The following is a 16,627-nucleotide window of genomic DNA, read 5'->3' on the forward strand; positions in this document are numbered from 1 at the left end:
AGATGTGTGCTCACCTTGGAGAAGTCAGGTGTGTGGACACAAACAGAAGCTGCAGGAGTTTCACTGGCTTAGTGGATGACTGTTGTGCAAAGAGGACTTCTTCCTGTCAGTATATCTAGACTTGTGGGGTTTGGGGGGTGTCTGCAATCTCAGACAGCTGATTGTCCATGAAAATGAACACTCATTTCATGGCCAACTGAAAAGATGATTTTTCAGCTGACTGTTGAAGAATAAAAAAGCAAATACATCTATAGAAAACAACTAGTAATATGTTTCTATGGTTCATAGCAGGGCTGACATATTTTACCACAGAAAATGAGTTTATTGATTTTAACAGCAATCCTTGACCATCAAAAAAGCAGAAATTTTTGGCTCCGATTTTTTAAGGGGTGGTTATTTAACTTTCTGACATTCAGTAGTTAAAATACTGAGAAAAGCATTTCTTGCAACTGGAGGAATGGTATGGGATGGCAATGTATTGCTCATACTTTCTTACCTGGTTGTTAGTGTGTACATTTAGCATACAGGTCCAACAGTTTCTTGCAGCTGTACCAGACTGTGCTTCTAAATGAAGTCAAGAAGCAATAATTACAAATTTCCAATATTCTCAGGTAAGGCCACAAAAAATATTTCAAACATACAGAGCGGGGGACTTTATGTTTTCTTATAAAAAAATATGCTTGTATACTCCTATATATGTATCATTGAAAGTTACTAAATGATATGACATTTCATTAGGCTAGATCTGTAAGAGTTTGGAAGACTATATGTATTAATGTTTTTCAAAAATGTATTCGTAAGATTGCTACATCACAGCTTTTAAAATTACTTTTATTCTGAAAGCACCAAACACCATTAACTTTAAATGAAACTTTTCAAAACAAGATTCAACCTTTTAAATCCAATTGCAACATGTTTTATTTGAATATACACCCCAAAACATAAAATGATGACAATAATTATTCCTGGAAGGTATTAAAAAGTTGATCTGTATGCATAAATTGAATTATGGCTCTGGCAAAGGTGCATTACAAGCAAATAGACACAGTATAAACACTTCATACTCCTCTAGCATTTACTGCCAAGGTTTTCTAATAACTTTAAATCAGTTCAGACTGTTGCTGTGAGATAGCCTGCCTATACTTGATTACATACTCCCAAAAATCAGAAGATTAAATAAATTGTTGAGAGTACAACAGTGATTTCTCAAAAAAGTGAGCAGCGAAAGTCGAGAAGTGAGGGTAGTGAACTCTGCATGAGCTGCAGACCGAAGGACGAGTTGTTCAAATGCCTGAGCAACACAGGGAAACCATAGGGGAACTCAGCTGCCAAGAAGTCTAAAGGCATTTCAACAGCACAGTTATGAAGTGTAATTTTGCAAAGACTTATAAACTGACCAAATTGGGCAGGTTTTCCTGGGATTAGCAAAAGCTGTGACCTTGCCATGAAAACTGCTGCTCTGCCAGACTTGATGTTCTGCTACAAAGCATAGTTTTCCTCATGGAATAAATGTTACAATGTTCCTTGGATATTAATGTTGTTAAAAAACAACAATAACCACACAGAAGCAGCTCTCCAACATGGAAAATTTCCATATTTACACAGAGTAAAGCTAGCTGTGGTGAAAATCAAGGTGCTAGAATAAGAGAGATGAGGCAACCCAGCAGTAGGCAGTGTTATGTCCTCCACCCAGTGTGTACGTTTTGTTGCTATGCCAGCTACAAGTCAGCACTGAAAGCTCACCTCCCATCTACATCTATGTGGTTCAAGTAAATAATGGCAATTTAAAAACAAGTAGAAAGGTTTATTAGAGCAGGAGTTTCTTGGTTAATACATCATGGAAAAAGCAGCCAGAGATTGCCACTGAAAAAAAAGAAAAAGTCCTTTTTTTTTCTTACCCTCCCCACTGTCTGCCCCTCTGTAGTAAGCAATGAACATTGCTGCTTTGGTCCCATGTCAATCTTGGGCTGTTAAACTGTGTGAGAGGGATCTTAGCATAATATGGAGCTCAAGTGAATGTTTAGCTGTGGTCATGACTGTGAGAGCTGAGGAAGCTTGGCAGAAATATGGGCACTTCTGTGTTTGCCCGTGTTGCTCCTGTCTTTATTCTTTTTGGGGTTCAGTTCAGGAAAGTGAGAATATCTGTCAAAAAGGTACAGTTGCTTCATCCTGGACTTGGAAGACCTTCCGTAGTCCTGTCCAAATTATTCTCCATAATTTTTCTGTAGATCACAAAACATTTGTTATCTGTTTCTTCTTCTCTTGCCAAAATTTATCTACAGAAATCACTTCTGAAACAATTTTCAACCATTTCCTCTGAAACAGCATTCCCTGACTGTTGTACAAAGCACTTTCAGCCTCCAACTGAAGGAAAAAAATAGCAGCTGGAACATCACCTATCTACGATCTCCTCCACAGGCATAAGAAACTCTTAAGAAAATACAGAGGCCCTGGGCATCTCCTGAAACGATGGTTTTCAAAGAGTTTAGCTTAATCACGGCTTCATATCTCATCTTTCTAACCGCCTCAAAGTAGTCTGGGGGCCACCTTACCATTTTCTAGGAGCTCGTCTGTCCCACTCATGTTGAAACTTATCTCACTATCCACACGCAGATTCTCCAAAAGCTTGCATTGATTAGCAGTTCTTATAAAGGTGGAAACTGTCATGCCTGGTCCAGGAGTCTCTGCTTGCTAACAGGCATAAGTTCAATCCAAGGGTACCTATGAGTAACAATGACACAGAAACAGCTTCAAGAGGGTGCAGGCTTCCACGTGGCATCGGAGGTTAGTGCAGGCAGAGCACTGATAGGCTGCTGTCCTGAGAGCCTTGCAGGAATGTTATGATGCTGTTAAAATGAATTACTCTGGTAAAGTTAGAGTTCCATTTGTGTGTATAATTAGGAACAGGAAGAGGAGGTAGTAAATAAGACTGGATGTGTTATGGCTAGCTGTCTTTTGTTCCATTTGGTCACTTGAACAGACAGATGACTGCTTACTTTAGGCTATTAGGCATGTTTGTTATACATAAGGGTTCATGGACTTTCAGTTATGCTTTTTTTTTTTAACTTTAACTTGCTAGAATTAATAACTGAGTATTAATCAAAACTCCAGAACTCTGCTTGATGGGGAAAGGAGATAGTACTAAATGTCAAGGAGCCGGATAAATGCACTGCTCTATACGCTGTGCTAATCTAATGCTCCCTTATATTGAAAGACAACACAAACTCACAGAAATGTGGATAAATAAAATGATAAACAAAATGGTAAGTCTAAGTGTAAGCACGTACATTACAAAATAAAAATTTCTGACTTTATTATATCTATATTAACAAAGTTGAAATATTCTCAGAGAAGCAGTTTTCTATTGGAGGGAAAAAACTCTTCTGTGCAGCTGTAACAACGTAATAACAACATCTACACCTGTGTGGAAGAGGGAAGTTTTATTAAAATACTGATAGGTGAGTAATTTTATTCCGTGACTTACTAGAAATGCAGAAAATAAGTAATTGTGAGCAAGTCCTGAGAACTGGCTCACCTCAGAGCTTGTTCAGAGAAATGATCTTAACTAATTTATTCACAGAAGGCTCACACTGAACGTTGCATTTATGACTAGTAAAATACAGTCTTTAATGATGATCACTTAAGGCATAGAAAAATAAAAAAATCGGTGAAAGGAAAAAGAAAATTAGATCACTTTCCACATAAATCTCTTTTGCATACCTCTGTCATAAGCTTTCAACAAGGGGCAGCTTGAAGTGGGGACTGTTCTCAGCAGAGGCACACTTTTCAGGAAATTAGACCAAAATATGGTGTTCCCGAGATGGGTGGAAAGTCCCGTCTTAATGCATCATAGTAGTTACAAACAGGCAAGAGCCAGGAACCTGGGAATGCTCTTTGGGTTTCCTGCTATAAACAGTAGGCAGTTAAAAGCAAGTAAACTTTAACCCTCCCAACACTGAAGCATTGAACTTGAATGCTCAGAAAGCTGCAAGAGTTCACCAGCAGAGATTGTTGTGATTTGTCTAAACTCAGCCCATAACACGAAAGACTTGTGGGAATGCAGGTTCAGCAGATCTCCTGAAATCTTGTGCTGGGACATGTCCTGCAAAAATATCCAGGGAAGCAAATATTTTAGAGTCAAAAAGGGGTGAAACCCAAGGTCTTCTATGGACTTGCTTAATGCTCTGCTTATTGACTGGAGAACTGAGCTGGTTAAAAAGTGGTGGAAATTCCTTTTGTCCTTCTCATTTAGTTTCTGAAAGGTCAGATACTTATCCTCCGGATTTTTGGGAGGAAAACCTTCATGCTTTTCTCCAGGAGAGAGATAAACTGGAAATGGGATCCTTCTTAAAATCAAAACATGACTGTTCGATTCCCTCTGGAAGCAGGCTAAGGCTCATGTCTGTCAGAACTTTCTTCTGACGTTCGTGCCCCTTGCAGACTCTGCAAGGTTCTGCTGCCCACCAGAGCCCTACATGCAACTTTAGAGTCACAAACGTTGTGGGACCAAAAGTCACAGCTGCAGCAGTTTACACTGTATCATCCAACCAAGGCCCTGATCCTTCAAATCAAGCCAGATTGTAACAGATCTCCTTCCACCTACTGTTCTCTTACACTGGGTAGGACTCCCCAGATCCCTCTGTACTCGGCACTGGTGAGACCGCTCCTCGAATACTGTGTTCAGTTCTGGGCCCCTCACCACAAGAAGGATGCTGAGGCTCTGGAGAGAGTCCAGAGAAGAGCAACGAAGCTGGTGAAGGGGCTGGAGAACAGGCCTTATGAGGAACGGCTGAGAGAGCTGGGGTTGTTTAGCCTGGAGAAGAGGAGGCTGAGGGGAGACCTCATTGCTCTCTACAACTACCTGAAAGGAGGTTGTAGAGAGGAGGGAGCTGGCCTCTTCTCCCAAGTGACAGGGGACAGGACAAGAGGGAATGGCCTCAAGCTCTGCCAGGGGAGGTTCAGGCTTAACATGAGAAAAAATTTTTCACGGAAAGGGTCATTGGGCACTGGCACAGGCTGTTCAGGGAGGTGGTTGAGTCACCTTCCCTGGAGGTGTTTAAAAGATGGTTGGATGAGGTGCTGAGGGGCATGGTTTAGGGATTGATGGGAATGGTTGGACTCAATGATCCAGTGGGTCCTTTCCAGCCTGGTGATTCTATGATTCTATGATATCTGAAAGGCCCACTGCAGAGCATGGATTCAAGCCTCCTGGATCCATAGGTAGGAGGAATTTGAATAGTTAAATTTATTAACACTCCAAATTGTTGTTTATCTCAAGCTTCTCTTTCTGCCTTTTCTTACCTGCTTGCTTTAGTTTTCAAGATTTAGGGAAACCTCAAATAAAGGCACATGAGCCCCAAAAGCAGAGAACATGTATGAGGTGTGCCTATACTTTGCTGCCTTTACAGGCATGGATTCCCCCACTGTCTCCTGGTGCTACAGGTGCAAATCCAGGCCCCTGACCAAGCAGTGGGGCTGATGCAGCCCACAAGCATGAACTGCCCACATGTGCAGGCAGCAGCAGAGCTCCACACAGGTTGCTTCCCTATACTGCTGCCCAGTGAGACAATGACCAAAGCATGCTCATTATGGCTGCTGCAGGTTTTGGTCATCCTCGACCTGGGACTTACAGGAAAGTCAAGGGGGAGGGAGTTATTTCACAGCGATGCGTACAGAGAGCATGATTCATTTATTTATTCTTCTGTGAACACCCTGGCTGAACACCTAAGGCAGATCTGCAGACTGATGAAAAATGTAGGGATAAATGTCATATGTAGAGGAAAGAAAGAGGAAGTTAAAAGCCATGCATAGACTGTTATTTTCCCAAGTTCAGTGGTTTACCTCACAGCCTAGCCCTAACATCAAGAATATAGCACAGAGATTTGCCTAGGGGGCTTTTTTCTTACCATGTCCCCTTCTCAGAGTGGGGTAGCTGAGACTAGCTGCACCTCTGACTTCTTAAATTAACAGCATATAAATTCACCATAGCTTACTCAGATCTCTCACGTTTGAGTGTCAGGGTAGTCTGTCTATTTTTCTAGTTCCAGTTTAAGCTGCTGAGGTGGTGACTCCTTAGATTTTACTCCACCTTTTCCTTCCCTTGGGCAAGACATTGTACTTGGAGGAGCAAGGGTGTGGAAAGTAATGGTAAGAAAGCATCAGGTGAAATAAATCTGCTCTAGTAGTTTGAGCCACCAAGCTCCTACTGTGGAGGGTTGAATCTGCCTCCTACCTGATCAGAAGATGGGTCTACAAGGTGGGATGCTGCAGTGATTTCTGGGGAACTGAAAAAGAACTGGGTGAGTGTAAAGGGAAAAAAAAATGCCTCAATTTTTCTTCAGGCCTGTTTATGAGAAACATGTCTGTGAAATGTGTGGCAGGACCCTGCAGAGTGCAGGATTCCCAGCCCTTGTGTGTGCATGTTCCTGTGAGCCTGCAATCATAAATACACTCAGACTCCTGGCTGAAAAGCTCCAAATACCTCTGTTATCTGACTTTACTCTTAGAGCACTGGAGTTACTGTTTATATAAAAGGTGCTATTATTGAATGCCACTTGAAAGTATTAAGTTCCTAGCAGTGTGTGACCCTGGCACCAGACGAACCCCTTTTGAGTCCTCAGACATATAATCCCATGTGCAGCATGCAGAGCAAGGTGGAAAACTTCTGCTCTTCCCATCATGTTCCCATCCAGCTCACTAGGCAGTATTTGACACAGAGGTATGAGGCACTTGCTGTTATACAAGCCATTAGGTTCAAACTCCGGCACACTTGTTAATGGCTGCAGCTATGAATTCCATAGAGGGCCCTGAATAGCTAAAAATGCATGTCTTGAGCAATCTTATACTCTTTGATTTCTTTGAGTACTTTCCTCCTACCATGCCCTCTGAGAGCACTTCTATTGCCTCAAGTTCTTGCAAACCCAGCAGACCAATTCTGAGAACACAGGGGCATCAGCCGAGTAATTTAGTGGTCTTAGGCCTGAAGAGAATCATAGAATCACCCATTTGGAAAAGACCCACTGGATCATTGAGTGGAACCATACCCATCAATCACTAAACCATGCCCCTCAGCACCTCATCCAACCATCTTTTAAACACCTCCAGGGAAGGTGACTCAACCACCTCCCTGAACAGCCTGTGCCAGCACCCAATGACCCTTTCTGTGAAAAATTTTTTCCTAATGTTAAGCCCGAACCTCCCCTGGCGGAGCTTGAGGCCATTCCCTCTTGTCCTGTCCCCTGTCACTTGGGAGAAGAGGCCAGCTCCCTCCTCTCCACAACATCCTTTCAGGTAGTTATAGAGAGCAATGAGGTCTCCCCTCAGCCTCCTCTTCTCCAGGCTAAACAACCCCAGCTCTCTCAGCCGTTCCTCGTAAGGCCTGTTCTCCAGCCCCCTTCACCAGCTTCGTTGCTCTTCTCTGGACTCTCTCCAGAGCCTCAACATCCTTCTTGTGGTGAGGGGCCCAGAACTGAACACAGTATTTGAGGTGCGGTCTCACCAGTGCCGAGTACAGAGGGAGAATAACCTCCCTGGACCTGCTGGTCACGCCGTTTCTGATCCAAGCCAAGAAGCCATTGGCCTTCTTGGCCACCTGGGCACACTGCTGGCTCATGTTCAGTTGTCTGTCAACCAACACCCCCAGGTCCTTCTCCTCCAGGCAGCTTTCTAGCCAGACTTCTCCTAGTCTGTAGAACTGCACGGGGTTCTCGTGCCCTAAGTGCAGGACCCAGCATTTGGCCGGGTTTTGATTAGAGGCTTAGATTGCCAAGGGAATTCATGATTTCTCGTGTGCTCTTAACTCCATGCCTGGAAAAAAAGGACTGGAAATCCAAAATTGTGCAGACATTTTTACCGACTTTTACCTTCCTGGTTTATTGTTTCTTCTGCTCTATATTGGGAGGACAGTACCTCACAGGGGACCAGAGAGGTAGCACTGTCTTGTTGAATGGGAGTGTGGATTTCTGATCTGTGATTTAGAAGAACCTTTCCAAATGTTGGAGATTCCTCTTTGAAGGTCTTCAAGTACAGATCAATGTAGTCAATGAAATATAAAGGCAATCTCCTCATCCTGTAGGAAAGCAATGCAGGACTGCAGTCCCACCACTGTGGAAAAGCAGAGAGGAATTGTGCAAAGTATGCTGCCACACAGCTGGTTTGGGCTACTCTGGACTGCCTGGGGACATAAAAACTGAATATACAGGCTGGTGGGTTCACCTTTCTGGGAAACCTCCCTGTTGAAGGTTGTTGAAGGATGTTGAGGCTCTGGAGCATGTCCAGAGAAGAGGTGGTGAAGGGGCTGGAGAACAAGTCTTACGAGGAGTGACTGAGAGAGCTGGGGTTGTTTAGCCTGGAGAAGAGGAGGCTAAGGGGAGACCTTTTTGCTCTCAACAACTACCTGAAGGGAGGTTGTGGAGAGGAGGGAGCTGGCCTCTTCTCCCAAGTGACAGGGGACAGGACAAGAGGGAATGGCCTCAAGCTCCGCCAGGGGAGGTTCAGGCTCGACATAAGGAAAAAATTCTTCACTGAAAGGGTCATTAGGCAATGGAACGGTCTGCCCAAGGAGGTGGTTGACTTGCCTTCCCTGGAGGTGTTTAAGGTGCGGGTGGATGCGGTACTGAGGGGCATGGCTTAGAGATTGGTGGGAATGGTTGGACTCAATGATCTGGTGGGTCTCTTCCAACCTGGTGACTCTATGATTCTATGATTCTATGATTCATACTTGAGGAGCTCTGAGTGTTGCCCCATAGGTGGAAGCTGAGATATAGTAGTGAGAGGAGCTAAGCAGCTTTCCTAAGCGACCACGAAGACAAAATGCTCTTTGCAGGCTTTTCCCAAGGTCTGCCCTGACCTGGAATAAGACTGGTCACATCAGTTGGGGGAATGGGAAATTTAGGATGTATGAGTTTCCTTGCTCTGAGAACAGGGAATCTCTCTTTCGTGCATGTATGCTGGTGTAGACCTTGAGTTAGCAGAGTCACTCCTGATTTTTATGTGCTGATATGTTAGCAGGATCCCATCCAGTGTCCTCAGCACCCTGCACTTGCATGGTCTTTTCCTTGTGATACACAAGGTTGCTCTGAGACATGTTCTAGGTCATCATGAGTTCTCATTTAACTTGTAATTGAGTGCACATTTGTTCCAGTGCAGGATTTTGCCTCCTCTATGTTCAATGACCTTGAACAGATCTGAAGCCTCCACCCAGGTAGCCTCTCAGTCTACAGAGCAAAAACCGACCAGCTTCATCGAGCAGTGCCCTTCCACGTGCATGTGTTTACACACATATGCGTTGTCTTTCTTTCCAGCTCCTTCTTTCCCTCCTCTTTTTCCATTTGGTTCTGCTTTGCATTTTATTTGCAATGTGCTGTCCTGTTGTGAGTATTGCTCATGCATGTTGAGTTAAGGTTCCCTGAGGAGTCTGTCTGGCACTGAAAAATTAAAATAAACTTTTTTGGTTTTCACACTCTCAAAGTCCTTTATTACAAGCTAGAGTTTTGCTCCAGGGTAGTAGGATGTTGGGAAGAACTGAAATATGGCATTACTGAGAATCAATTAGTATAAAAATTGCACTAGTACTCATCTGCGTGCTGATCACCCCATCCCCAAAGGCAAATGTATTTGCAGTTTAGGTCATAAGTGAAACAAGCATGTTGAATCTCACTCTAACATGTCACACTCTTACAGACTTTCTTCTCCACCTCAGTTTTTTCCTCTAGATGTGTGAGTTGTGTCCTGTTAAAGCTGAGCAAAATATGTCTGGAAACAGCAGCTCTCTCCCTCCTTCCCCCTTAGAAAACAAGAGAATTGTCTTGCAAGTACCAAACCAATTTATTTCAAAGTCTTCCAGTTCGGTGGATGGTAACAAGGGGACTTCAGTGCTACTCACAGTGAGGAAGGTGGTATCTCACCCTAAATCTGCAAATCAAACTTACTATACATGAGGGATGAGAGTTTGTCCTCTGTACTTGCTGCAGAGATCTGAGAGATGTCTAGCACACCCCAGGCATATGATTTCTTTTCCTCTAAGAGTCCCTATAACACTTAAATGATTCACACACTAAATTGAAGAATCAATTCTGACTCCGGTTCTGATATGATATTAATTGGTTAAGGAAAACAGCAGCCTCTCTGCTGTTGAATTCCTTTGCATATCCCAAAGGTACGAATAAGTGATTAAATTCCCTGCCAGTCTGGAGGTGAGCAGCTTTCAGGGCTTGTTGGATTCAAAGAAAGGAACAAAGTGAGGAAGCCTCATCAGGTGAGGATTATGCTGTATGTCACCAAAGGCTTTGTCTCTTGTGGCCTCTGATTCTCTCTTACACTGTGCAAAACTCACTTTCTGTCCTTGGTTGTCATTACATTTTGGCCAGAAGAACAAAGATCTCATTTTTACCGCAGAGCACACAGATCTGTGGCACCTTGGCCTTAAAGGCAGGTAAAGGATGAAAACCATTGGAGGTGCTGCCTTCCCTTCCCCTGTGACCAGTTCTGTCTACACAAAGCTGTGTCCTAATTCTGCTTAATGGCTTGGTATTGACCCTTGCCCTTTCCTCCATGGGACACCTGATACACCCTTGTAAAACCTCTTGATAGCTTTGTGGTGGAAAAATGTGCGCTATGAATCCAAAGGGGATTCTTTAATGTAAGGGCCCATCCCACTTTGCCTCTTAACTATTTTCCCAATCCTCTTGTGGGCACCTACACAGCATTAGGGAAAATTGGATGCATGTCCCTTATGAAACAGTCCTACTCCAGATATTCAGTCTTGGGGAAAATGAAGCTCTGCCTCCCTGTGGGGAACAAATTCAGCTAAGCATGTAGTGCAGGGGGCGATAAAGTCAGCGTTGCACAAAAACTGCTTGACGGTGCTTTCTTCTTGCTTCACCTATAAATGTGAGTGTGCATATGCTCAAGGAAGGGCCCTGCTGCTGCAGCTCCAAAGCCTTGTGCTCTGCCCTGAGCTTGTGTAACAACAGGGAATGCCTCTTCCCCTGACAGACGTGTAAGCCCTTGTTCTAATGAACAGCTGTGGCAATTGCTTTGCAGCTGTGGATGTGAGCTTATCACCTGGTTTTCTGCTGGCCAGATCAGAGCAGCTCTTGTGCTGCAAAAATAATCTGAAACACCACATCACTTGTTCTTCTCTTTGCTATAAAGTCAGTTGTGCATAGTTAAAGCAAGCTTCTTTGGCCTGGATTTCATTTCACTTTGCAGCTACAGAAAGAGTCACAAACTACTCGGGTTACTTATGGTAAAAGTGAGTAAGCTTTCCCAGCACACATTTGGGTCTATTCTTGTCATGTGCAATTGCTATCAGAGCAGGAGGTGCTGGAGACCCCTCTGCCCACTCCTGACCCTTTCAGTGGGAGCGGGGCCGTATATGGGGCTTTCCAAGTGATGTGTTTCGCATGAGGCAGTGAGTTCAATAAGCCTCCAAAACTTGCTAGATGTGAGCAGATCTTAGGGCTGATGTTTGGATATTTTCTGTCTCTGTGCAGTTGCTGGCAGAATGTGTTTCCCAAACCCCCAGTCTGCAGGCATGTTTACTTTCCCTCCTCTTTTTCCTTGTAGGGCCAGATGGAGAACAATGGGGAGTGATGGTTTGAAACTGAGCAAAGCGAAGGAAAAACTTAAGCTAGACATCAGTAGCTGTTTCATAACCAATGGAAATGAGTATGGGAGAATTTGCCCTTGGGAAGAGGCTGAATCTTTTTTCATCAGATTCAAATAAGGCAAAGCAAAGGAGGATTCCATTAAATTCAGAGGTGGGGGGCAGAGGGCAGAAAGGGTTTTGCTGGCATGACTTGGGCTGGAGGAACTCTCACAATCTGTGCTGCCAGTTAACTCATTACAGACTGACGACTTGATTACAGGGTATTTCCTGTTAGAGAGACTTCAGCTTACTGACACATATAAGGTCACCAGATTTATTAGGATTTCAGGTACTGCCTGACCTCTAGGGGGAGGATGTCACAACAGATAGCTGTGAAGGGGCTGATGTGAGCATTTCAGCTGAGCATTAGTTGACATTTGCAGTGTAGAAAACAAGAGCTTTGCCAAACCTGTCCTGAACTTTGGCCATGGACAGAGACTTGCACCTGTTCAAGTTACAGTGCAAAAATTCATACAGTGCTACTGTTATGCGGTTCAGCCCCGATAGCTCTATTTAAGGCTTGTACTTACGAAGCAACTAGAATAACACATTGGACATGGTGGTAACTGTATTCCCCTCTGGCACTTGAATTTAAACTTGGATTTTGTTCAGGTTTTTGGCCAGGCTCTCAGCTGTTTGAAGAGGGGCAAAGCAGGGCTGTGATAGTGATTCTGACCACCCTTGGGAGCAGAGGTCCACCTGACCTTCAGATTGTCCTTAGATCTACCCCTACAGATTTCTAATGTGTTGCCTTCCTCCCCAGCTATACCTCTCACACCTTTTTTATCTCCCCCTCTGGTCTAAGTGGGTAATAGAATAAAATGGGAATTGCTGTTGGGTAACCTCCAGCAAGCAGAATGCTCCTCTGTTGACACAGCTTTATATATGGAATTACAAATGCTATGTGAAAGGGACCCTTGATGAAGGAACCTGACTTCTCTAGTGGTGCCCAGGGAGCTCAGCCAGGGATGTGTTGGCACTAGACCCATTCAGGAGCCTTACCTGCCCCTTCTGTGAAATGGTCACCCCTGTACCTCTTTGACTCAATTCTGAGGAGAACACCCTAAACCAACAGAAGTGTCTCCCTGAACAGTATGCTCCGGCATTTTTCTGTCCCAGTCACTCCAGGGATAATAAATAGCAATAGTAATAAATAAAAACAGATGCTATAGACTGAAGATTATGTATGACCCATTTTCCAGTGGCAATATGCACCATGTGTTAGTACATTAAGTACTCTTTCTGTGTATGGCTTAGTTTATTCTCCAATACCTCTCTAGTGCACCCTCTCTAAAGAATCCATTCTGTGGCATGAAACTGGAGTACTTGGGAATAGGAGGGAGGGAAAGTAGCCCTCTGCATGTGTAGGCTGATACACCCATAGGCTGCAAAACTTGTTGAGAAAACAAGTGGTTTGTAAAAGAAATCCATGCTGAAGGAGTTAGTCTTCCTTAATACGGTGTCCATGCTTCTGTCCACATGTTTCAGAGAGCTGAGGACAGATTGAATGAAATGCCCAGGTTTCAACCTGGATGCTTTTGCCTGATTCTGACCCTTTCTTGGATTTGCCAGTGTTCTGCAGTCTCAAAGCACAGTAAAAAGTGGTATTTAGCACAATACAACTTTCTCCTCCTTTAAAACTTAACTTCCTAACTCAGCATTGTCTTGGTCATGAGTTTATACAAAAGACTGTAAGAATTTCAAGATTAACAGAAATTTTCTTGGGTGAATATCAGTTTGTGGATCAGGAAAGAAGTTTAAGGGATTTTTAACCTCATGAGGTGAGGCTCTTGCTATTCCTAGCTCCAGGATGCATTTGTAATTTTGTGTAACACCATCCTCATATAGCAGCTCAAATATAGATGCAACAGTCATACGCACTCCTGTGTTTTGCTGAGGAGGGGGAGCAGATATCAACTTGCTTATAAAGCTTTAGGGCTTGAACAAGGTGCATGTGGAACCAGCTGAGGTGTACTTGTGGAATGCAGCTCATGTATGTATCATAGAATCATAGAATGCTTTGTGTTGGAAGGGACCCTAAAGCCCATCCAGTTCTGCCCCCCCTGCTGTGGGCAGGGACACCTCCCACCACACCAGGCTGCCCAAGGCCCCATCCAACCTGGCCTTGAACACCCCCAGGGATGGGGCATCAACTTCCCTGGGCAACCTGCGCCAGCGTCTCACCACTCTCATTGTGAAGAATTTCCTCCTATTGTCTCATCTAAATCTTGCCCTCTCCAATTTAAAGCCATTCCCCCACATCCTATCACTACAAGCCTTTGTAGAAAGTCCCTCCCCAGCTTTCTTGTAGCCCCCTTCAGATACAAGAAGTTCGCACTAAAGTCTCCCTGGAGCCTTCTCAGAGCCTCCTCCTGTACCTGGTCAGAGGGAAACAGGCTTCACTGCATGAAGCAGTGAATATATCTATATCTATATCTATATCTATATCTATATCTATATCTATATCTATATCTATATCTATATCTATATCTATATCTATATCTATCTATATATTTACATACACTTGTACATGTATATGTGTCTCAAATCCAGTTAATTCCCTACTCCTAACTTTCTCCCGCTCGACCTGTGACACAAAATGATACTGTTTCATGTGTACTAAAGGAGAATTTCCTGTTTCAAACTCAGCAAAGAATGTGCCATTGAGCAAAAATTAATTGGCTTGAACTAGTGAGCATGTTTTCAAGAGAAATCTTCAGTTTTATCAGCTGTCAGTTTTGAAGCTTCAGTGCTCAGAGTTAAAGCCTCCTAATCCAAACCCAGAGACTCAACAGGTTAGATAGACTTGCTCTTCAGTAGCAATAAGAGGCTGACAAGACAAGAAGAAGTAAATGTCACGTTTTTAATGCTGATTTGAACAGTCTCCCATGCAGTGAAAGCACCAAATGATGGGTCTCTTTTAGCAAAGCCTAATGGCACCAAGTGAGGAACCTGCCTGGATACACCTTGTTTTCAGTATTCATCGTTGAAGGGATACTCTGGATGGTCACGCCACCTGTGGAAAGGTCAGATTGAACAAGTGATCTTCTACAGTGAAGCAGGATATCACATCACCAATGCAATTACCCTGTGCTTAACAAACCTCTTTCTTGCAATACATAAGTGGCTTTCATGGAAGGCTCTTCCACTTATTTAGAAGCTGTCACTCTGAATAATCTTCCCTGCAGAGCTAGAAGTAAACCTATGCATTTAAGGAGAGGATACTGAAGGACCACTTTTCAAGCCTACAGACCGTACCTTAAGGACAGGTGGGAAAAAAACCCCAAGAGTTTGGATGTCAGCTATTCTCGCTATTCAGCTCAGTGGATTTAACTCTGGTTAGTAGAAGTGTTGTAGAGAAGAGGGATAGCTTCACTGCGTATGCATTGTGGAAGAGGAAGACTTCCTTGTTCAGATTTCTAGAAAGAGCATTAGAAATAAGGGCTATATTTGAAGGAGAAGTAGAGATACCAGAGTGTACTACTTTGGATCATGCACGTAAACTGGCATGAACAGGTCTGGGTCTGGTATGATGCTTTCCCCAAGTGGGTGCCATATCTAGACTAGGTCTGGCTGTCCTCTAGCTGAGCCTAGATCTAAGCGCTCTGCCAGGTTAATAGCACCAGTGGCAGAAAATTTACAAAGAAAGTGTGGGTTGACCCAGTTCAGGGGAGAAAGGGATGTTCATGGCTGCATAATACTGAAGGTAGAGACATTTCAGGCTTCATTTTTAAAACTGCCTGCTCAGATGCACAATCCATGATTATTATAAGAGACAAGAAGAAAATCCCCAGGGTCAGCTGCAGGTGAAATAGCAACACTGTGTTTGCCCATTATTGGCAGACTTAAGAGAGAGGTGTTTGGGTTTTGTTGTGGGTTTTCTTGTTTGTTTGTTTGAGAAGTTGATGCTAAACTACAAGCTCTGGCTTGGCGAACAATTTTCATTAGCTAAATCAAAAATTTCTGAAGAGCATTCTCAGGTGCACCATGGCAGCTGGCTGCCTTGCCTTAGAGCAGAGCACAGCAAATACTGGCATTTATCCCAGCTGAGAATTGTTCCAGTTTGGGAAGGATACACTACACAATATTGAAGTTAATTAACTGGAAGGCATCAAACATTTTGAATTGATTGTGTCAAAACATTCCATTCCAATATTCAGCCAAGCCAAAGTGTTTACACATTAACAGATTGAGTTGGTTCAAAAACAAGCCACAATACTTTGGCTTGTTCAGTTTCAGTGTAATTTGACAATGTCTGAGTTGCCAGTGTCGTAATCCTTACTTTCTATCTGTGGAGCACACTTGCTAATCAGATCTCACATGCTCAAAGGACTCAGTCCTTTGAGTGAAAACGATTCCCTTGGAGGAGTCAATGCAACTTGGAATAACTGTTAAGGAAGAATATCCATAGCAGAGACTGTGAGAACAAGATAAACCAAGCAGATAGATTAACGTAAAACTTGCCCAGTACAATACTTCTAGGTTTCTCCAATGGGAGAAGAAACCATTTCAGACTGAGATTTTCTGAAGTACTAAATTTTAGAAAATCTCCATTTTCTGCTCAGATGCTCAACTTGCCGATTACACTGATGTGAAATGATATTCTGTTTGTAAAGGCTTATTAACACCATAAGAACAACAGATTTGCACGTAGTACCCAGGGTAGCCAATAACAGGAAGAGCCAGAGGAAAGCTGAATAGCATTTGCCCCACTGCAGTCAAAGGTTTTGCACAAAGCTGCCTAACCAGAAGTTTTTCTGTATGATGGTTTAACTTTTTCACTTATATATTGCTGGAGGAAATAAGAAATCTCTTTAGGCTGGTAACTCATTTGGTGTAATGTCAATATCAGCCACTTCAGTGTGAGAACACATAGCAGGCAGATATATCATTAGCTACTCTGTACATGGCAATGTCACTTTTTTGAGAAAGTATTTTTCACATTTGAGGACAGACTGTATTTAAGCATTTTCCCCA

The 16,627-nt window shown here is 43.4% G+C and overlaps 1 protein-coding gene and 1 long non-coding RNA gene across 2 annotated transcripts in view; one reads left to right on the plus strand and one right to left on the minus strand.

Annotated features, from left to right (window-relative positions):
• LOC138721788 (uncharacterized) overlaps nucleotides 1–16,627 on the plus strand; it is an 82,768-nt gene that overhangs the window by 17,225 nt on the left and 48,916 nt on the right. The window lies entirely within an intron of this gene.
• AKR1D1 (aldo-keto reductase family 1 member D1) overlaps nucleotides 14,502–16,627 on the minus strand; it is a 32,401-nt gene continuing 30,275 nt past the window's right edge. The window contains exon 9 of the mRNA XM_069859123.1: nucleotides 14,502–14,666. Coding sequence (XP_069715224.1) covers nucleotides 14,624–14,666 — 43 coding nt within the window. The 3' untranslated portion in view covers nucleotides 14,502–14,623. The remainder of the gene's footprint in view (nucleotides 14,667–16,627) is intronic.

This window comes from Phaenicophaeus curvirostris, chromosome 1 (assembly GCF_032191515.1).
Source record: "Phaenicophaeus curvirostris isolate KB17595 chromosome 1, BPBGC_Pcur_1.0, whole genome shotgun sequence".
NCBI lineage: Eukaryota > Metazoa > Chordata > Aves > Cuculiformes > Cuculidae > Phaenicophaeus > Phaenicophaeus curvirostris.